At 47.5% G+C, this 22,343-nt stretch overlaps 1 protein-coding gene across 3 annotated transcripts in view; it reads right to left on the reverse strand.

Annotated features, from left to right (window-relative positions):
* PDE4B (phosphodiesterase 4B) overlaps nt 1-22,343 on the reverse strand; it is a 360,554-nt gene that overhangs the window by 99,675 nt on the left and 238,536 nt on the right. For all 3 annotated transcript variants that reach the window (XM_066597671.1, XM_066597672.1, XM_066597673.1), the window contains one exon: nt 9,671-9,720. In XM_066597671.1, the coding sequence (XP_066453768.1) occupies nt 9,671-9,720 (50 nt within the window). The remainder of the gene's footprint in view (nt 1-9,670; nt 9,721-22,343) is intronic.

Genomic DNA, 22,343 nt, shown 5'->3' on the forward strand with positions numbered 1-22,343 from the left:
GGGGCCGAGGACAGCGGAGGTGAGGGTGTGGGTGCAGGCCAGGAGACGGTAGTGCCTGTGTCCTCAGAGGGGGGTTGGATCTCAGTGGCAGGTTGGGGCACAGGGGGAGAGGCAGTGGTGCAAACCGGAGGCGGTGAACGGCCTTCGTCCCACCTTGTGGGGTGCTTGGCCATCATATGCCTGCGCATGCTGGTGGTGGTGCCTCCCCAGCTGATCTTGGCGCGACAAAGGTTGCACACCACTGTTCGTCGGTCGTCAGGCGTCTCTGTGAAAAACTGCCACCCTGCGGAGGTCAAGGTGCTCTACGCCTCTACCCCTGGCCACCGCACTGGCTCGGCCTGTGCCCACACCCTGACTTGGGCCTCCGCGTCCTCGCCCGCGTCCACGTCCTCTAGGCCTACCCCTACCCCTCAGCATGCTGTATTATCAGTAGTGCAGAAACAGAACGCTGTAATTAAATGTGCCGCTTATTGGCCTGTGGTTGGAGGCTGACTTCGCTTACGGAACGCCAGGAAATAATTTTGCGCAAGCCTGCTGTAACACTTAGCTGGCTGCGTATGAATTTGGAGAACTACTACACCCAGCACAGACCCAGAACACTGAGGACAGTGACAGGCAGCCCAGATAGATTTTTTCCCCCACATTTTTTTTGCAAAGGCCCACTGCCTATATTCAATCAATATGTCTTCTGTCCCTGCCTAAGCGCTTCTGGCCCTGGAGTATTACTGCAGGGCGCAATGCTCTGCATGGCCGATATACCAAAAAAAAAAAAAAGTGCAACCCTGCAAAAAGCAGCCTCCACAGTACTGCACACGGTTAGATGTGGCCCTAAGAAGGACCGTTGGGGTTCTTGAAGCCTAAAATACTCCTAACACTCTCCCTATAGCAGCTCCACTAAGATAGCACTTTCCCTAAAGTATGTCAGAATGCATCTGTGGCGAGCCGCGGGAGGGGCCGATTTATATACTCGGGTGACACCTGATCTCGCCAGCCACTCACTGCAGGGGGGGTGGTATAGGGCTTGAACGTCGCAGGGGGAAGTTGTAATGCCTTCTCTGTCTTTCTATTGGCCAGAAAAGCGCGCTAATGTCTCAGAGATGAAAGTGAAAGTAACCCGAACATCGCGTGGTGCTCGTTACGAGTAACGAGCATCTCGAACACGCTAATACTCGAACGAGTATCAAGCTCGGACGAGTACGTTCGCTCATCTCTAATGCTTATCAGAGGGCCAGTCCTGTCAGGGTGGTCTGGAAAATCCCTCGTGTCAGTTCTGAGAAATACTTAGCTAAGATAAGCATGCCATTACTGGGGACCATGTGAGTGATAGCATGTTCTGCTCTTTCCAGGACCCTGGGACTGAGAGTCACATTCAGCTGGAAAATGATAAGTTCTGTTTACGCGAAAGTAGAGGTGGCAAAGTGAGACTCCCAGGCAATGGGCTGCGTAATAGGGAAGGTCATATTTTCCGTTTTAACACCTTTGGTCTATGTGGAGGATGAGGGGCTGGACAGGTTAAGGTGCCCTTACATGGGACGACTGTCAGGCACATAATTGCCCAACAGCCTTCCCAGTGACTATTACTCTTACAGAAGAGCAATAGACTGTCAGAGAATGGAGGTGGAGCGAGATGGAAATCTCTTCCAGCCGCCCAGCTCCATTCACAGTAAACAGGTCTAACACTCCCTAAGGGTAACTACTAAAGATGAGCGAACGTGTCCGTTACGGACACATCCGCACCCGGACACCGGCTTTGCCGAACACTGCAGTGTTCGCGCGTAAAGGTCCGGGTGCCGCCGGGGGGCGGGGAGATGCGCGGCGGCGCGGGCGGCAGTAGCGGGGAACAGGGGGGAGCCCTCTCTCTCTCCCTCTCCCCCCCACTCCCCGCCGCACCCCCCCGCGCTGCCACGGCGGCCCCCGAACTTTTTCGCCCGAACACTGAAGTGTTCGCAAAGTTCGGTGTTCGGGCGAAAAAGGGGCGGGGCCGAACGTGTTCGCTCATCTCTAGTAACTACCCACTACTGTTTTTTTTCACAGCGAAATTTGCAGCGTTTTTTTTTTCTGCAGGGGTCTATGGGACTTGTAATTTTAAAATTGCAGTCGCGCAAAATCGCAATTTCGCGGTAAATTGCAATTTTGCGCAATTGCGATTTTAACATTACAAGTCCCATAGACCCCTGCAGAAAAAAAACGCTGCGAATTTCGCAGTGAAAAAAAAGTGTAGTGGGTAGTCACCCTTAGGAGGGGTTCTAGGGACTTTTAGCCCAGTCTTGTCTCGGTATATTGGCTCAGGGTTGCTTTCAATTGACCCCTCCTTTTTTCCATTTTTATTTCCCTCACCTGATTGCCTGTCACACTCTGAATGTCTCATATGTACAGTATATCGCACTAACTTCTATGCAGTGCAGCTTCCTATCGGATACTTATCAGGCGTTTTATTTTTTAAGTGTATCTATAAAACCAGAGTTAGGGCTTTTTCACACAAGCGTATATCGTTTTCATGGCCGGCCGATATATACGCTACAATCTGATGCGTTGGATTCCAATGCATCAGATCACATGGCTGTATTCCTGCAGTATAAAAGTGCCTGGCCGGACCGATATAGTGCCGGGCGCTTTTACACTGGGCCGGAAAGATAGTTCTGAAACTATCTTTCTGTCCAGAATACGTCAGCCGCTGTATGGGCTCCATTGGGAGCCAATGACAGCGGCAGGAGAAGGGAGGTGGGAGGGAGTTTAGCAGCGTGACTCCCTCCCAATTTTTTCCTCCTCTCTCCTCCCCTCCGGCTGTTTGCAATGGGAGGGGGAGGGATGGGGCGGAGCTGAGCTCCACCCTGCCCCATCCCATTGCTGGCTGCAGACAGGGGGCAGGAGCTTAGCCGGAGGGGAGTGGAGAAGAGGTGAGACAGCTAAACTTGTCTTCCCATGCCAAACGGCATTGCGGCCTCGGCATATATGCACCAGGGCTGTGCTGTCTGAATAGGCACACAAACGTTAGATTTGTGCACCCGTTCACATTCATTTCCCTCGACCCAAAATTAGGGTAGTTTAGTTATTTTGAAGAAAAGAAAGAACTTTAGTATTTTGATTTGAGATTATTATATCTCCAAAACCAGAACTAATAAACAAAATCTAATGTCATATTTGTGTTTCTTGACCCAAAATTAGGGTAGTTTAACTATTTTGAGAAAGTTAAAAATTTCAAAGTGCATTTTTGTTGTCCAGTGTAATCTGTGTAATCTCTGGATTGCAGCGTGGAATGCCAATCTGCTGCGACTACAGCCGACAGGCTTTTGTTATGTATTATAATTGGGATTGTGTCAAGAAAAGAAAACATCACCAATTTATAAAGTGTGGGGCCGTCTCATCCTGGATATCTAGGTATGAAAGATCATACATATGTGTAATGGTGTATGCAAAAGGAGATTAAAGGGGTTGTCCCACAAAAGTTATCCCCACAAGAACAGGGGATAACCAGAGGTCCAACCGCTAAGACCCCCACCAATCCTAAGAATGCATGGAGAGGTGGTCGCATTTATGCGCTGCCTCTTGATTCATTTCAGTGGGCCGCAGAAAATAGCCAAATTCAAGCACTTTGCTACATCTGTACCTCCGGCAGCTCAACTGAAACGAATGGAGCAGCGTCAAACATGTTCATTCCTGGATGCATAAGACCCCATTCTCAAGCTTGGTGGGGGTCCCAGGCGTCAGACCCCATCAATTAGAAGTTATTCCCTATCTTGTGGATAGAGGATAACTTGCTTTCATGGGACAGTCCCTTTAACCAATCAACACGGACTTGTACATAAGACAAGGAAATATTGTACAAACACAATAAACAAAGCTACCATACATGAAAGTATAACTGCTGCCTTATAAAACCCGGCTGATTGGACTATAAAACCTGAGACTCCCATTGATAACCGACATGCCACTATAACTACATTCGCCTCAGGAGAGATACTTAAGACAACGAGACCTGAAATACAAGTTGATCTCCGGTGAGAATGGAGCTTTTTACATATATGTAAATGTTTCCCTATCAGGACAGAATGTAAGTTAGGTAAACTTCAGGAAAACATTTTTATCTCTTTCCTTAAAGGGGTTGCCCGGAGGCAGCAAGTGGGTCGATACACTTCTGCATGGCCATAATAATGCACTTTGTAATGTACATTGTGCATTAATTATGAGCCATACAGAAGTTATAAAAAGTTTTATACTTACCTGCTCCGTTGCTGGCGTCCTCGTCTCCATGGTGCCGACTAATTTTCGCCCTCCGATGGCCAAATTAGCCGCGCTTGCGCAGTCCGGGTCTTCTTCTTTTCTGAATGGGGCTCCGTGTAGCTCCGCCCCGTCACGTGCCGATTCCAGCCAATCAGGAGGCTGGAATCGGCAATGGACCGCACAGAAGCCCTGCGGTCCATGGAGACAGAGGATCCCGGCGGCCATCTTCAGCATGTGAGTATGAAGACGCCGGACCGCCGGGATTCAGGTAAGCGCTGTGCGGGTTGTTTTTTTAACCCCTGCATCGGGGTTGTCTCGCGCCGAACGGGGGGGGGGGGGGGTTTAAAAAAAAAAAACCCCGTTTCGGCGCGGGACAACCCCTTTAAGTGTGCGCTAACATGTGCATGGGAAGCCCCCACAGCAAAATCTGCGAGTCTAACGTGAAATTTGATGTGGATTTCTGGTGGAATAGTTGCAGATCTGCAATGGGGTGTTAAAGGGGTTGTCCCGCTGCAGCAAGTGGGTCTATACACTTCTGTATGGCCATATTAATGCACTTTGTAATGTACATTGTGCATTAATTATGAGCCATACAGAAGTTATAAAAAGTTTTATACTTACCTGCTCCGTTGCTAGCATCCTCGTCTCCATGGTGCCGACTAATTTTCGCCCTCCGATGGCCAAATTAGCCGCGCTTGCGCAGTCCAGGTCTTCTCCTGTTCTCTATGGGGCTCCGTGTAGCTCCGTGTAGCTCCGCCCCGTCACGTGCCGATTCCAGCCAATCAGGAGGCTGGAATCGGCAGTGGACCGCACAGAAGAGCTGCGGTCCACGGAGGCAGAGGATCCCGGCGGCCATCTTCACAGGTAAGTATAGAAGTCACCGGAGCGCGGGGATTAAGGTAAGCGCTCCGGTGAGCTTTCTGTACGTCCCTGCATCGGGGTTGTCTCGCGCCGAACGGGGGGGGGGGGGGGGGGGGGGGTTGAAAAAAAAAAAAACCCGTTTCGGCGCGGGACAACCCCTTTAAAGAATCGGCTTCCTTCAGACACCATTTTTGTTGTATTTTTTGAGGCTTGTAAAAACTGGCAAAAACGGTTATCGTTAAGGGCTCATTCACACGGGCTACAAAATGCATGAAAAAAATGCAGAAAATCGTATGAACGGACAATTTCCCGCTATCAAGTTCCGAGTTTAAAGGGGTTTTGTCATTAGAAAAAAAAAATCATTACTTACCTATTCCTTCTCCGCCAGGCTTCTTACCGCGTCTTCTCCTCACTGATCCTCTCCAGTCTCTTCTTCCTGTTATGGAGCGTCCATTCTCGGTAATCTCCTTCCTGCAGATCAGTGTAGGTTAAGTCACTAGTGACGTCACATTCACTGCCTAGCAGGGAGTGTCGGGCTATTGCTGAGACTGTGTATGAGCGCTGAGTTCATATACTATTGCAGTGAGACCCCGCGCATGCACAGTCTCGGCAAGAGCTCAGCACTCCCTGCTAGGCTATGAACGCTATGTCACTAGTGACTGGGCACACTGCCCGGCAGGAAGGAAAGTGCCAAGAATGGACGCTTCGTCACCGCAAGAAAAAGAATCGGACGTCTGGAGGTGGGGTGACCCGGGGGACTGCAGGAGCCAGGAGGAGATACGGTAAGAAGATGGGGAGAAATAGGTAAGAATTTTTTTTTCCTAATGACAGAAACCCTTTAATAAGTGGTAGAGGTGTAACTTGAAGCTTCCGGGCCCCAATGCAAAGTCTGCAACAGGGCCCCCAACTATAATGCTTTATTCATAGTACTGGGCTCCCTATTTGGAAAAGCGAGGCCTTATGGGCCCCCTAAGGCTCCTGGGTCCGGTTGCAACCACATCCCCTATAGTTACGCCACTATTTCACATGATTAGGAGCTGCAATTTCCTGCAAAAGATAGGTCAAGAGCTATTTTTTCAGACAGCAGGGCATTTCAGTTGCTAAATCCCGCTGCTGATGTCCTATCTTTTTTGTTGCGATTTTTTGAATCGCTCATCTGAAGGTTTCCAAAGTCTCCCATTGGTTCTATTAGCAGCGATTTGAAGCATATGGCCGCCTGCAGATGCCAAGGTCAGATCCCGCTGCGAGAATTCTTGCAGCGGGATGCGGCCTGTGCCGCTGCAGAGACCTGCAGCTCACCCACTCCGGGCATCTTATATTTCCTGCTATGGGCCGGCTGTCGGCCAGCCGGCGCATGCACAGAGCGAAGCCGGCCCATTGGCGCATGCGCAGAACAGAGCCGGCCTGTCACCACTGACATTTCTGTTCGGTCCTTTGCGAGACCTGCATAGAAATAGAAAATGCCGCAATGTATTTTCTGCGTGTGTTTCCACGCGTTTTGTAATACAATCCTATTCAGGCGGGCACTGACGGAAATTGTGCGGGAAATCCAGAGGGCCTATAATTTAGCTGCAGAGAACCGCCCATGTAAAGGAGCCCCCAGACTTATAAAATGTACAACCAAACGACGAACGATAAATGTATTCATTGCTCTGTTTCTGTATGCATAAAAACTGAATGCCACGTCTACCTGTATAAACAGGCAGTCATTCATCTATGAACAACTGCCTGTTTACTGGGATTGGAGGCAGGTGGGCCGGAACGATCCCCAACCTGCTCCTCCTCCATACACCGGCTATGATCATTCCTGTGTAAAAACCTAGGAATGATCATCGCTGGAACGACCTGTCAGACATCTGCACCCAACAGGTTGTCCCATCTAAAAGGACTCATACTCAAAGCTCCCATCTGAAGGTAAGGGCTCGTTCACACGATGGGGAGGTAGGTGGTGCGTGTTAGCCAGCTCTTATAGGAGTCTATTGAGATAGGTCAGGTCCTACCTCTTCTCGCAGCACGGACCTTAGATGCGAGCTTTACACACGCATGTTCTATCTTTGATAGGTGCGAGCTTCTTGCGCGATCTGAACTGGCAGGACTGACTACCATCATATTTGTAGGGATAGCCCAAATTGCACACAGCCCTATGAGAGGTCCCCATATAATTAGCGGTGCACGGCAGATGTACGGCGCTAATGCAGATCTTGCACAGGGGTTGTGTTGGGAGGTCACTGCCATCAGCCTTGTACAATATAATGTATGACTCTCCGTGAAAATAAGGTTCTACAATGCCAATCTCCCATCAAAGTCTTAACAACCTGATGCTTCAGAGCAGTCAATCATAGCGAAGTCCTGCCCACAGTTCATCTTCAATAATAATTACACTCTAGATTATGACATTTTTCATGTATATCAAAGGCCTGAAAACCCCCTGTAATTAATCATCTCATAGAACACCACGTGCGAACATATAAATACACGTGAACCTAGGAGGAGGACGTCGAGCCAAGACACTGAAAGAGAAGGCTCCCGGCATTGTAAGTACTATGGTGCCAGGACCATGTGCAGGGATCACTTAGCAGTAATGAAGGTATTACATTTCACACATAATTCTACATTTATTACACAGCTTTGTAAGGCAGATTTAATAGAAATCGCTATTTAAACATAAGCTCTATAGACTATTTAAAGGGCAACTCTACTGCAGCAGATAGAGCTCTGTGCTTCCATAGTTCCTATGTTATCTTGCACTCATTGCCTTTACTAATTATGAAGAACTAATTGATTGTGTCTGTACATATAATTTTGAATATTTTTGCATAATTTGGCTTCACTGGTTGCCACTTGGAATTGGTCAGCACTATGCTGTCAGGGGACCCCCTCCTAGGATACACTGCATTATGGCATGTGCATAAGGATTGCCAATGTTAAGGCCCGTTTGGACACAACGATTATCGCTCAAAATTCGCTCAAAATCCGTCTTTTGAGCGAAAATCGTTGCATGTAAATGTGCCCATCTTTCAGTTTTCTGCCGACCGATTGATTTCAGTTCGGCTCAAAATCTGTCATTCAGCAGAACAGTTGATAAAACGGACCGCATGCTGTGCTCTTCCCTGATAACAGCTGGTTGCATTGTCTCAGCTGTTCTCAGCTGTCAGACCCTCAGGCAGAACAAAGAATTTATTCTGAGAACAGCGGGTGCCCCTCTGAATAAATTCAGCTCCCGGCGGCTCACATGCTACTAATTGGTACTAATAGGCATTAGTACCAGTTAGTAGATTATGCAAAATGATCGCTCAAAAGCCATCTTTTGAGCGATCATCTTTGTGTCTAAACAGGGGCGTAAGTAAAGGCTCAGGGGCCCAGATGCAGAAGGAGAGCTGGGGCCCCCCCTCTATCTGTATCTGTACCCGTACCCATACCTAAACCATGCTGCACAGAGGCTTAACTTGAAGCTTCTGGGCCCCAATGCAAAACCTGTAACAGGGCCCCCAACTATAATGCTTTATTCATAGTACTGGGCTCCCAATATGGAGAAGAGAGGCCTTATGGGTCCCCTAAGGGTCCTGAGCCTGGGTGCAACCGCATCCCCTGCATCCTCTATAGTTACGCCCCTGTGTCTAAATGCACCTTTATACATACAGCATGATGGGAGGTGATAGGTGCAAAGTGCTGATAAGCCATTATGCTTTGGCCAGGATATTTCGACACAGGGCACAGAGTAGAGAAGACCACAGGGGAGCAAAGAAAAAAATAGAATGGGTCAAATGTTGGCTCATGTCTCCATTTGAGCAGTTTTCTGTTTGTTTCTAGAATCTCTGTTGGACAGAATAGCATGCTTGACCAATAGAAACCTATTTTTCCATCCGGGGGTTCCACCTAAATCCTGTTTTCAGGGATTCAGATGGAACCATGGGACAGAACCTGGAGACATGCACCAAAATGTGGTGTGAACACCCACTTAGGCTTCTATACAGTTACTGATGTAAGCACTACATCTCCCATGATAGTCCACATCTTTGTGAAGAGACTGAATCAGCAGGGGCTGCAGTGAATCTATGCAGCTAGGTGGCAGTAAACTAGCATCATTTTAAAGGGATTGTCCAGTTGGCAGAAGATTTTTTTTAACCAATGGTTGCAGATGTGTTAAAATAACAAAAACAGCGGTACTTATCATTTCTGCTATGGAACATCTGAGCACTGCAGCCAATCGCAGCAGTCAGGCATCTTCCTTCTGGCATATCTGCTCAGACGCTGGGAGCTATGATACTAGGAGAACAGCACCTGACCACAGCGGCCTCCTATTGGCTGTAGCTGTCAGGTGATAGCCATTCCACAACAAAGAGCGGGAGGACCGCGAGGCCGTAGTGCTGGATCGACGGGTCTGAGGTTATTCTAATACATGGGCAACCACAGGTAAAAAAGTTGGCCAGCAATTGGACAAACTTTTTAAATGCAGTTCTTGATGTTACTATAGTATAAAAAAAAACCTCATGGCCAATATACAGGACAAGCAAAGCAAAGTCATACAAAAGACACTAGTATTAAAGTATACCGCTTAGTAGATATGAGAAAGGAAGCAGTTACTGACCTTGTATATTAACCCTGGAGATTTGGGGATGGTTGGACATTGGTGATCTCCTGCGGGGAAGGCAAAATATAAATTAATTGCAAAACCTTTACACCGAACAATGCTTCAAGCAAAAACAAACCAGCGGACGGGAGTCTCTTATCATGTGCTGCTCGTATGTCACACGTTGGAAGACACAAGGGTGGGATTATCACTCAGGATGGAGATAAGCTGGAGGTATGTGCCGGCACATGATGTACTGGAGCCGGCACTGTGCCCCTGTTTACTGAGCAATGGCCCAGTAATGTGGAAAGTGTGCGCCTGATAACCGCAGTGTTTGGAGGGTTCTCTGGCATAGAGAATGTTGCACGTGCTTGATAACTGACTGAGGGCTCTAAGGTGGAAAAAATCACAGCAAGAAGCTTCATAAATAAGACGCACATCATTGCTCAGTCCTCAGCTCCATATAACTAAATACAGCAAGATTAGATCCATGTTGACTGAACTGACGGGACTGGCTACCATCATATGTGTATGGCGGCGATCCGACTCTACCTTGAAGGGTAACATCGAGGGAAAGAAGGGTCGGGCAATTGGAGTCTTTAACATGCCTATTTTTTTTTTTTATTTCCCCTGCCAGAGGTATTTCCAGACTTGGAACCCATGACTTTTCTTCAATAACAGCTTAACTTTCTTGTAAATCTGTCCACAGCCTGTGTTCTGACTATCCAGCGGCAGACATGGGCTGTCATAAAATAACTTGTGTCTGCTGACAGTAAAGACTTAGATCAGAGTCACAGCTAAAGGCTAGTGGGCTCGGATGTAAAAGTTCAGCATAGAGGCCCTTCCACAGCTTTCCTCTGCATTATTGGTCTCTTAAGAAGCCCATCGATGCAACACCAGCTGGCGGGGGCATTGTTAGAATCTTAAAAGGTTGGGTTCCCTGGTTTCTTGGCAGACTGTTTTTGTGGTTTGCCTTATACAGCCATCTTTTACTGGGTAATCATTTTACCGACCTCAGAAGGATGGAAGGCCGAGTCGAGTCAACCTTGAGCCGGCTACCTGAGCCAAGCAGGGATTGAACTTGCAACCTACAGGTCATGAGCGAGACTCTATCTTAAAAGATTAGGCAGAGGATAAAAGTAGTGGGCCCCAATGCAAAATCTGTAACATGGGTTCACAACTATCCACGTGCCATTTATAATATTGGTCTTTTCTTATATGATAGAGGGGTCATTGGGCCCCCAAAGGCTCTATGGCCCAGTAGCGACTGCTACCTCTGCACCGCCTATAGCTATGCCCCTGACTTAGATAGAAGAAGGTTGATATTTGAACAGCTGTTGAATGAAGAGTCGTCTGGTGAACAATCATTTCGCAGATGCAGCCATACACATTTCAGTCCGTGACTAGGGCAAGGTGAATCAAAGGGGTTCACCTAAACCCCCTGTGCAAAATGTACCCCATGAAAACACACCCTGGTCTTCCACCCCTTAATCATCCAGACAAATCTAAACCAACTCCAATTAACTTAGGGGAATGTATGCCCATGATGATCCTCTCACCAGCTCAAAGGACTCCTCATGCAGCTGCCATGACCAAGACAAAAACACAACTTACAACACCACAATCACTGCCCTCTTCTACCTACCTTTGTGACCATACATCGACCCTTAAACCCAGTCAAAACCAATGGGGTAAGGGAACGAAGACAGAAACAGAGACACAACTCCCCAGGGAGAGCAAGCAGCCCCAGCAGTAAAGTAATTGACCAATTGGATTGCTCCAGCTCCAAACGTCCGCTGCACCTGGGCCCCGACCCCGCTATCTCAACTCTTCCCCTCAGTTCGCCTCTTGTTGCGCTTACCCTAACATTCACAGCCCCCAACTCCATTATGGAGGATTCCTCTATAGTGATGCCAACTGATGCCAACTGGCCATACATATGCATTGACACCGGGCGACGTAAGAAAGATCTTTCTTTAGAACAAAAGATCTTTAGTTTGACTATCGCATGAAAATTGAAGTGCGGCTGACTTGTACCTGGATGATCATAGTCTGACATCAATGGGCTAAAATGATAGTTTGTTGTTAAATTTCACTCCACAAATGATTGTTTCGTTTGAAATCATCAACTTCAGTCTGATATAAATGGGCTCCTGAGGCCGTTTTCACACGGGAGAAAGCGATATTGACGCTATAAAATCACGATGATATTGCAGCTTTTGATTTTGTAGTGTCAGGAATGCGTTTTTTGTGAAACATTGCGCATCACTGCTATCTGCAATAAATTTGCGCAATTGTATCGCAAGAATGTTAAGCCTTACCCAGAAAATAAGCACCTGCTGCATTCCAGAAAAAAAGGGAATACTTATCTAGCAGGCTGGGTACGTGTCCTCCCGTCGCTCTCCAGAGGTCTGCCACACATCCTGCAGTCGTCGTTCGCCTACAATGAATTGCCGCCACCTGGGCCATTATGACCAGACTGTTAGGGGGTGTTGGGACCAGTGGATGTTTGAGGGCACACAAGGCAACCCGGGCTCAGGACCCCCAGCAGACCACCAGTAGAGAGGATCATCTGATCGTCCAAAAAGCACGAGCAACTCCAACTATTTTGTTGTCCGCCATCCAGAGACAGGGGGCGCCATCATTACAGGCTACTGTGTCTCTGGAACCATTTCCTGGTGCTCGGCTGCAGGACATTTGGTCTCATGGCGCCCATTACATGTACTGCCTTTGACACTGCCTCCACTGCTGGTGTGATCCATCACATACGACAGTCGGTCCCCCCTAGTAGTGGTATGAGGGACAATGACAGCTCAGCGATATGTTCAGGACATCCTGCAGCCACATGTGATCCTCTCATGGCGGCTTCCAAGAAGCATCCAGCAGGATAATGCCCGGCCGCACACACAAGGGGGTCACAGGAAGCCCCCACAACATTGTCACACTGCCGTGGCTGCTGGTAGCCAGATTTATCACCAATAGAACATGTATGGAACCATCTGGGGCGCCAACTTCACAGCCTACAAGTTTGCACGATCTAGAGACTCAGTTACAGCAATTGTGGACCGATGTGCCGCAGGATACCATACAGAACCTGTATGCCTCCATGCCCCCCGTATCAAATATATAAAGTAAAATCCAATTCCGACAACTCTTTGTAGGCGCTTCATTTTTTATTGACAATGAGTGTAATTCTGCAATTGCAACCCAACAATGCAGCGCCTGTCCCGCAGCGCACATGTTCTGTAATTGCCTTCCTGCTACATAAAAAAGTCTCCAGTAATTTTCAGCAATGGCAGCTTTCTTGTTCCTCTTAGTTTACACGAGGGGCTCTACCATACAGATCCATTATAAATCCAGGAATATAGATATTATTGTTCTTTGTGTCACACTGGGAAAGAATACGCTAGAGGCAGGTGTATATGTGAGTTTGACGGGACGTACAGAAAGCTCAATGGATCCTATAGCAAGGTGGGCCCCTGCTGCTGTTGGTTCATGCCATCACACCTCCGTAGCCTGGCACACACCTACTTGCCCACACTTGTTTGTGTGTAGGATGGTACAACCAGGGAAGATATATGCAGGTTCACACAGAAGAATTGTCTCTAGAGATGAGCGAACGTACTCGTTTAGGGCGATTTCGCAATCGAGCACCGCTTTTTTCGAGTAACTGACTACTCGGGCGAAAAGATTAGGGGGGCGCCGGGGGGTGAGTGGGGGGTTTCCCCACTGCTACCCCCCGCTCCACCACGCCGCCCCCGCCCCCCCCCCCCCCCGGAATCTTTTTGCCTGAGTAGTCAGTTACTCAAAAAAAGTGGTGCTCGATTGCGAAATCGCCCTAAACGAGTACGTTCGCTGATCTCTAATTGTCTCATCCTCCATGTTTTGGGGGCCCCACAGGATCCACACAGGCTGCCCTTGTTGTACATATGTACTTGTAAGTTGGATGTGAGATTCTGCATTTTACAGGGTGTCCACAGAAATACCTAGCATGGGGCAAAAGAGATCTTTCCACTATTACAGGAGGGGATGTGTGTGCTAAAATAACCAAAGGGAATCAGTTTAGGAAGAATTAGCATAACCAACCATGCATTTATTAATTAGTGGCAATGAATGAATTAATGCAATCAGTGAAGTAAAAAGGAAACCTCTCTTTTGCTCCTGAATAGGTATTTCTGTGGACACACGTGGTATTCCTTGGCCACCACGCTCCCCAGACTTGACCTATCTGGATTTCTTCCTGTGCAGTCTCCTTTAAGATGAGCTGTCTACATAGGATACCCAGCAGTACCTATGATGTTGGCAAACTGGCGAGATGAATACGAGCGGTCTGTGAAATGGGGACCCCAGAAATGCCACATGCCGTCCACTCCGCCACGCTCAACTATGTACATCCTTGTATAGCCGCTGATGGCGGTCACCTTGAACGTGTTTTGCAAGGTTATAAATCTGCATGGATACGAGGCATTTTTAGGGTAAAACAGCCTGGCATCAGTTCGGGGAGAAAGCAATCCTACTGCCACAGCGGTCACAGCCAAGGCAAAGGATTGCAGAGTTTCACTATTGCTTTCAATGGGGCGGCAATGCTGCTGCCAACACAATTGAAAACAATGGCGCTGCGATGCGAGAGCGCACAGGTAGATTGAACATTGGTTTCCCACATCGCATCGCGGTGCGATGTGGGAAAATATCACTCATGTGTATAACGCCATTCAAAAGAACGGGGTTTATATTTGTGTGAGGTGCTGGCACGATTTTATCGCCCGTGTGATACCGGCCTTAGTGTTCACTGCAGGAGGAATTGTTCAGACTGTCCTCCACGAGCTTCATGCGAACACTGTCATTAACCCTTTCCAATCCACTGTCTGACCTCTGAAGACATTACGATTTAAAGTTGTACAGCTTTGATGTTTGAAGACATCTGTTGGGGTTCTCTTACTGTATATTGCCAGCCTCTCTGCTGTTGGAGCCTATCCAACTTGTGACCTCATGCAGTACTGGCTTTAGCCAGCAGATAGCGCCGTTGTATAACGGCAGAAAAAGAGTAAGCCCCCTAGGAAAACCAGGATACAAATTGGATTGGAAAAGGTTAAAAATGCAATTGGACTCCCCTATTAGCAGAATGGATCATGTCTTATTAGCATGTCCTAAGCCATGCTACATAGGATGCAGAGCCTTGGAGGTGTCCGCCATAGTTTGTAATGGGAACTGCACGCTATGGGATATATGAGTTATGCTGACGCTCATAAGCCGTCCATCGTGAAGTGCAATGTATCGGCATATCTACAGTGGTGCAAAGAGTGTTGTCATTGGACAATTGAGCAATGGAAGAACGTTCTATGGAATGACGAATCGTACTACTCCATCTTCACATCAGATGAGAGTACCCAGGTGTGGAGGATCCTGGGGAATGCCTTCTGCCGGAGTGTGTTGTGCCAACAGGTAAGTATGGCGGAGGTTCCGTTATGGTCTGGGGATGTTTTACATGGCATAATCTTGGTCCATTGGTTGTAGTGGGAAGAACCATGAACATGGAGGTGTACCCTGACAGCCTAGACAATAATGTGCTGCCGACAATGTGGCAATACTCATAAATGATCAGCCATACTTCCAACATGACAACGCACCTTGTCACAAATCCAACGCTATTCTACATTGGTTTGAGGATATGGATGTCCCATGATTGGTATGGCTACACAGAGTTCCGAACTGAACCTACTGAACATCTTTGGGATGAACTGGCACGTCGGGTCAGGAAATATGAACAGCATCCATCTTCTTTGAGAGAACTCGTCAGACATTTGCAGGATGAATGGAGGGAAATAGCAGCTGAAGTGTATTACTCATTAGTAGAAGGTATGTGACAGAGTGTATCTGATGTCATTAGGGCCAAAGGAGCCCTATTAAGTATTAACATATGGAAATAAATTCTACTTTTGGTTCTTGCTCAGGTGTCCAATTACTTCTGGTAGATGAGTGTACATATTGTGGAAAGCTGGAAGTATCCATGCAGGCTGTGAATTGAATAAGTATGAATGAACCATTAATACGTGGCTCTGATATATGTCGATGTGACTGATGAATATATAAGGGACCACGTAAATATCTGTTTTTCAGTACAAAGGCCAGCATCGAATGTTCTGTGTGGAGAGAGCTCCCTCTAGAGGAAGCTGATGGTAAAACATGACTGTAGGTTACTGGTTATGTAATGCCAGCGCACGTGTCACTGCAATGCATGTGCATGATATTAGACTGTTATCTGACGCTACGGTTCGCTATACACATATACGGTACAGGTTTTCTGTTTTAAAAAACTAGTAAACCCAAACTTTTGTGTTAGTGAAGTGCGAAAATAAAGATGATCTGATATTCTTTAGGATTATTGGAGTTCCTCCCTTTAGGCTAGGTGCATGCTACTGTATTTGGGGCTGTGTGCTGTCCATGTTAAACCATATTATAGACCTATGAGGACATGCAAATTGATGTTTTGTCACACAAACCAATGGATCCGCCATGAAAAACCCAAGGCACGTCCTATCCGTTTCACAGATGACAAATAGGATATGCCATGTTACTGTGCTGCGTCCATGTAGAATGGAAAATACACGGACTTCTGTCTGTGTGCCACCCGATGTGAGTTATGCCCTCGCCTCTTGGGTGCAACTCGCACTCACGACTACTATGCTGGAGGACTTACAAGTATGACAATCCAATAAAGCAGCAGGTCTTGGGCCCCCTCATAAGAAAAAGCCCCAGATGCTACAGCGCATCACAATTTGGAAGAAAGTATTAGACACACCACCATATTTCAGGCACAATTTTGTGTCCATAATATGAATGTGTATCAGAGTAACCACAAGTCTCCTCACCTGAACCCCAAGCATCCTAGAGTCCTGAGGAGTATCATCACTCCTTAAGGAGAGCACCTAGAGAGTGAGTGAGGAGACTTATAATGCCATCCATGCTCCTCTAGGAAATATATGCAAATAAGGAAGCTGGAACAATATCTCTGCAGCGCCACCTATTGGATGGCAGCATTCCTGCAAATCAATGTTCCACCCTTTATACAGGTCTTTGTAACAATGATTGGGAATGGAAAATCCCAGAATCCATATGCAGACAGCTGTTTCAGGGTGTTTGCCCCTCATCAGTGTGCAGTAGGATTCTGGCTTGGCTAGTGAGAGGCCTGTGATCCCCGGAGTTCAGTCGGTGTAGTGGCCTGAAGTTAATGGAAGTTTTTTGAATGTGTTTGAATGATCTATGTCTGTCTTGTGCCTTTGTAATGTCCTTGTTTTGCTTGTAGCATGAATCAGCAGTATGTGTATTGCATGTCTACAGCACCACAAGAGTTAACTGTCTGGGTATATCTGGAAATTGTGTCAGTTCGTGTGTATCATTTGTTAGTCACGTGATCGTGCTTTATATATGTGGTGGCAGGTGTATGTAAGAGGGGAGTGAGTTAGTTGCAAGGGAGCAGGAGAGAGGTGAGTTAGCCAGCACACAGACACCATTGGTCTGTGAGTGGAGAAAATGGAGGAGGCTGAGAGATGGCCGGATCCTCTGCCTCCACGGGAAATGCAAAGCGTCCTCAGTGCTAATGTGGGGTACTGAGAGAGAAGGAGCCGTTCATATGTAAGTGGTCAGTGAGTTACTGTACGCAAGCCAGTGTTGAGAGCATTGATTCCTGGGAGAGAAAACAAGACACAGATAACTGGGACTGTGGATTTTGTATGTGTGCCCCGTCTACCTCCACTGCTGCCTTGCTTATTCTATCGTTAGATTGTACTCTTTGTTGGATTTACTATGTTTAGTAAAGCGGACATCATCGACTGTTCTCAGCGTGTCCAGAAAAGTACTACTTTGTATGGGCTCTAATTATTCTAAGGAGGAGCCGCATCAAAGAAAAGGAACGGTGGAGTCACCCGTGACAACTAAAGACTTTCAAGTAACTTTGCCTGGTTATCATCCCATTTGGTCCCATGCTACCCAGAACTGGGGAGGGGACAGTCGAACCACCGTGACAAGTGACCATCTCTACCCCTGCTATCTCTTTGGCTGTGGGCCTGCTATGCGGACGCGGCACTGGGAGACACGTCCGTATTAGGGGCGCAAAATCATGGCTAAAATAGGGTGGTGCGTTGCCTTAGGGGGCTGCTAGTTATGCAGTTACCATGAATATTAGTTTAGGTTCATAAGAGGTGAGCCCATACCATATGCATGTGAGTGAGTTATTTTTATGTAGCTGGAGGTAGATTTGCGCCATATAATTAATATTTACGGATATGGGGGTGGGGTGCATTTACCACTTGAGTAGTACACAGGAAGCAAAGTAACTCTGCGAAGGAAGAGTGAAAACCCTACAACATGTGAACCTGATCCAGCGCTGCTGTAAATCCCTGCTCCAGGTATATAGAGTTGCATTGATCACAGGGAAGTGAATGCAGCGTTCAGCCCCAAACCACGTGGCACTGTCCCCTTCAGGAGTCCATTCAAGGACAGCAAACACCCAGAATCCCCCATAGCCTCCGCATGAATAGAGGCCTTAATTACTGGAACCATCAGCAGCCCAAGTTAATGCCAAAGCAAATTAAGCGGATGGCAATATACATTCCTGCTGTGCATGTGTTGTGCGCTCCGCACTCTGCTGGCTACAGAGGTGATGGCATATATACTGGCAGCCTCGCATCTGGAGGCGTCTGATGATTTTGGACGCTTTAAAATGCATAAAAAGTGAGCAATGGAAATTTAGATGCTCTGTGAATGTCTGACCTGGGCACGTCATGGGAAGGCTCCAGGGAGGCAGACGGATGCCAGCCTCATATGCCCACAGATGAAGATGGCAACTCAATATAGAAGGACGGCGATTACAGAATTGCAGGCTCCGTAGCAGGGGCGTAACTATAGGGGGTGCAGGGGATGCGGTTGCACCCGGGCCCTGGAGCCTTAGGGGGCCCATAAGGCCTCTCTTCTCCATATTGGGAGCCCAGTACTATGAAAAAAGCATTATAGTTGGGGGCTCTGTTACAAGTTTTGCACCGGGGCCCAGAAGCTTCAAGCTACGCCTCTGCTCCGTAGGCTTGATTTTGGCAAAGCTATTCCCATCGATTAGGTTATTTCTCAAAATATATCATACCGCGTGCGCCACAAATTTGGGTCAGTTTCTGCTTAGATTACCTAACTTTTATCCTGTCAAACTGTAGTTCAATATTAAGAAGTCTTGAAGAGTTTGTTCAGAATTAGAAAATCATGTCTACTGTCATCCAAAAACAACGCCACACCTATCCACAGGTTGTGTGTGGTATTGCAGCCCAGCACCACCCACTTTAATGGAGCTGAGCTGCAATACCAGACACAACCCACTGACAGGGATGGTGCTGTTTTTGGAAGAAAGCTGACATCAATTTACTAATCCTGAGTAACCCTTTTAAGCGGGCAGCTGGGAACCTAAATTCCCTACAGATTACACAGGTGGAGTCTGAATTCCGGCTGTGGTGCAGCAGATATAGTCATAAAACATCCCATTTTATGAAAAGCATCCCCTATAGTGACAGCAGTCATTAACAGAGCTGATCTGGGTCTGCTAAGACCTCACAGCTCTGCTGTGGCAGGGGGCACTTGGCGGTCACCTGATCGCCGGCTCTCTACATAGTGCTCATTGAGCGTTATGTAGCCTGCAAGAGAGAAGGCAGAAGAAGTTAAAAACCGCTTCTGCCTTGTCCTCCGGTTCCTCAGCTGTCACTGACAGCTGAGGACCCGACCTACTCCAGCAAGATTGCAGGAACAGGAGCTTTAATCCTGTGCCGTATTTTTACTTTCGGCCAAGATAAAAGGCCAAGACCAAGCACCTTTATATAAGGAAATGAAGGCCTGAATTTGCAGTGTGCCAACTAACAGTACCAGTCTGGTAAGCTTGTATTGGCATTTATAGTGAAGTGCAGTACAGCCGCCATATGGCAATAGTGTGGATTTTGGAGCATTACTGTTACATCCACGCAGTGCACTAAAGCACCACGCCTGGTGTCCTAGTAAACCCGCAAACACACTCAAAGTAATTGCAAGGGCAAATTACACCACTCCAGGCAAAGATAGAAGGAAACCTGTCCCTTACTAATCAGGGAAACAGGAGAACCCCTGCCTAAAAGCGGGGTAGGCACCCTAATAAGGATGGCCTCACAGTCTTCATCTGGAACCTGGCTATCCCTGATTAGGAACCTGGAGAGATGCACCAAACACAGGGCACATAAATGTTCACACCTATACACAGAACAGGACTGTTCATACAGCACACGTCTGGCCACCTGCACAGACCCAACAGAATACGTCACTGTTGACACCAACACACTAGGTAATGCATACCACACAGAACAGAAACCCCACTCAGAACTCTCATGCATACTGATAGTAATTAATAGCTAGTCCAAATGTCCTCACACCAAGGGGACAGAGAGTCGGCCACCATGCTGACATAAAGGGAGCAGTGTCAGGAATCACCCATCTGACCATATGTGACATCAGACGTCTGGAGGCCGCACCTGGAAAAGGGGAAGGGAGAGGGGGTCTCATAAGATGCAGACAGGGCCAACAGGTTTCCAGCGCTTCCTCAAGGAAGGTGAGGGAAACACTTCAGACTAAGAAGCATAACACCAAGCTCTGAGTGGGAATAACACCGAATGAGTAAAATGACCAGCATCCTCTAATCAGAGGGGCTGGTATTTATGAGCAGCAGACCAGGGGGATTGGCTGGCTGGAGAAACTCTACACCCAGCCTGCTCATTTATCCCTCACCTGTGAAGCTGTGCTGCTGGAATCTCATAGAACAACAGGTCCCAGCAGCACAACCTAACAATTACTTTATGTCCTTTATGCTTAATTTACATCAGCCTTTGTATTCTGTTTTTCTGTTCCCTCCAAAGAACACAAAAAAGAAACCAACAAATCTGCTCCATCGCCCATTCATCTCTATCAGGTTGCATCAGTTCCCTTCCGTTCTATCTAGTTTCCATTTTTATTACAGAAGATAAGTGTTGTTTGCAGCTTTGTCTTTGCATCAAAAAACACTAAAACGCGATGGAACCGACTTCGCCATTCACTTATTTAAAATTATAGTCAATGTTAAAACGGATACGAATGATTGGCTTTCCGTTCGTATCCATTTTATCTTCAGGTTAATGGATCCATCTTTATCAACTGAGTATGGGGAGCAGCAGACTAGAGGGAGAAATCGACTTCTAGCGACAGACTACAACAAAGACCAAGCCACTGAGCTCTACAACATCGTGGCACAGCGGGCATTTTCTTAGATGAGCTTGTTGTCCAGAGGAGGCGCTCCGCAACAATCATCTGCATTCAGTAAGAACTCTACCTACACTGAGAAAGAAGCCACCTACTTCACTAGAGTTGAGCGAACATACTCTGCCGAGCTTGATGCTCGTTCGAGCAATAGGCCAGCTTCACACGGCCGCGGAATTCTGCGGCGAAGCCCGTCACTGCGCCCCCCCCCCCCAGAGACCCCAATACTTACCTGCGGATCCGGCGTCCTACGTCCCGCATGACGCTTTGGCGCGCATGCGCAATAGAGCGCGTGACGCGCCGTCCGCGTCATATGACACGCCCACAGCATCACATGAGGCGCCAGCCGCGTCATATGACGCGGCTGCGGTAGGCGGGGAAGCGGTTTCACGCTATCTTCCGCTGTGCTACAGCGGAAGATACCGTGACGGACGGCTTCCATTGAGGACGGGTGATTTTACGGTGCGGAATTACGCGGTGGAATTGCGCACCACAAGCATTGTGCTAATAGCCTCAATAGAACCTAATAGCTGCGGGCAACGCAGCTGATTTCCGACGCGTATCACGCGGCGGAAATCAGTCCGTGGGAAGGAGCCCTTAACGTACTCGATGGTGCTCGTTATTCGAATGAGCATCAAGCCGTCTTCGAGCCCGCCCCAGTTTTTTGCTCCTCCCCGCTGTGACGTGCCTGTTTTGGCCCCACCGCGACGCAGCGTGCGTCATTGGCAAACTTTTTTGTCCGGCAGGAGAGAGGGAGAGAGAGAACCTAGGAAGAAAAAAAAAAGCTCGGCACCCGGCATCCCACATACAAAAATGCTCGAGTCTTCCATTGTAGTCAATGGGGTTCGTAACTCGAGTAGAGCTCTCGAATTTTGCAAAAAGCTCGACTCGAATAATGCGGACCCGAGCATTTGGGTGCTCGCTCATCTCTATACCTCACAGTTGCTGCTCCATATTTCTTTGGATCTGATAGGCGTGTTTTGGGGAGGATATAAATAGACATGCATGGGAAGTGCGCTAAAGTTCTCTATAATGAGCTTTGATAGCGTTTTTTCTCATCCATTGGTCTCTTTAGAAAAAAGATAAATAAGTAAAAAAAACAGCTCCAATAAAAACAGACACTGAACGGATGGCTATCCGATATGAATACACATAAAAATGTCCATTTTTAAACTGATTTGTCAAATTGATCAGTTAAAATAACGGACACTTTTGTTCCCTCTCGAATCAGTTTGCCATTCATTTAGTTTCCCTCTGAAACAAATCCATTAAAGAAAGAAAGGTAAAAGGTAATGTGAATAAATGTGAATAGAGCCTTATGTTGTATATGAATCCACTGCAGATACAGTTATATACCACTGCAAAGTCCCATACAAGTATGAGATTAGACAGCACCATCTAG

The sequence above is a fragment of the Eleutherodactylus coqui genome, chromosome 3 (assembly GCF_035609145.1).
Source record: "Eleutherodactylus coqui strain aEleCoq1 chromosome 3, aEleCoq1.hap1, whole genome shotgun sequence".
Lineage (NCBI taxonomy): Eukaryota > Metazoa > Chordata > Amphibia > Anura > Eleutherodactylidae > Eleutherodactylus > Eleutherodactylus coqui.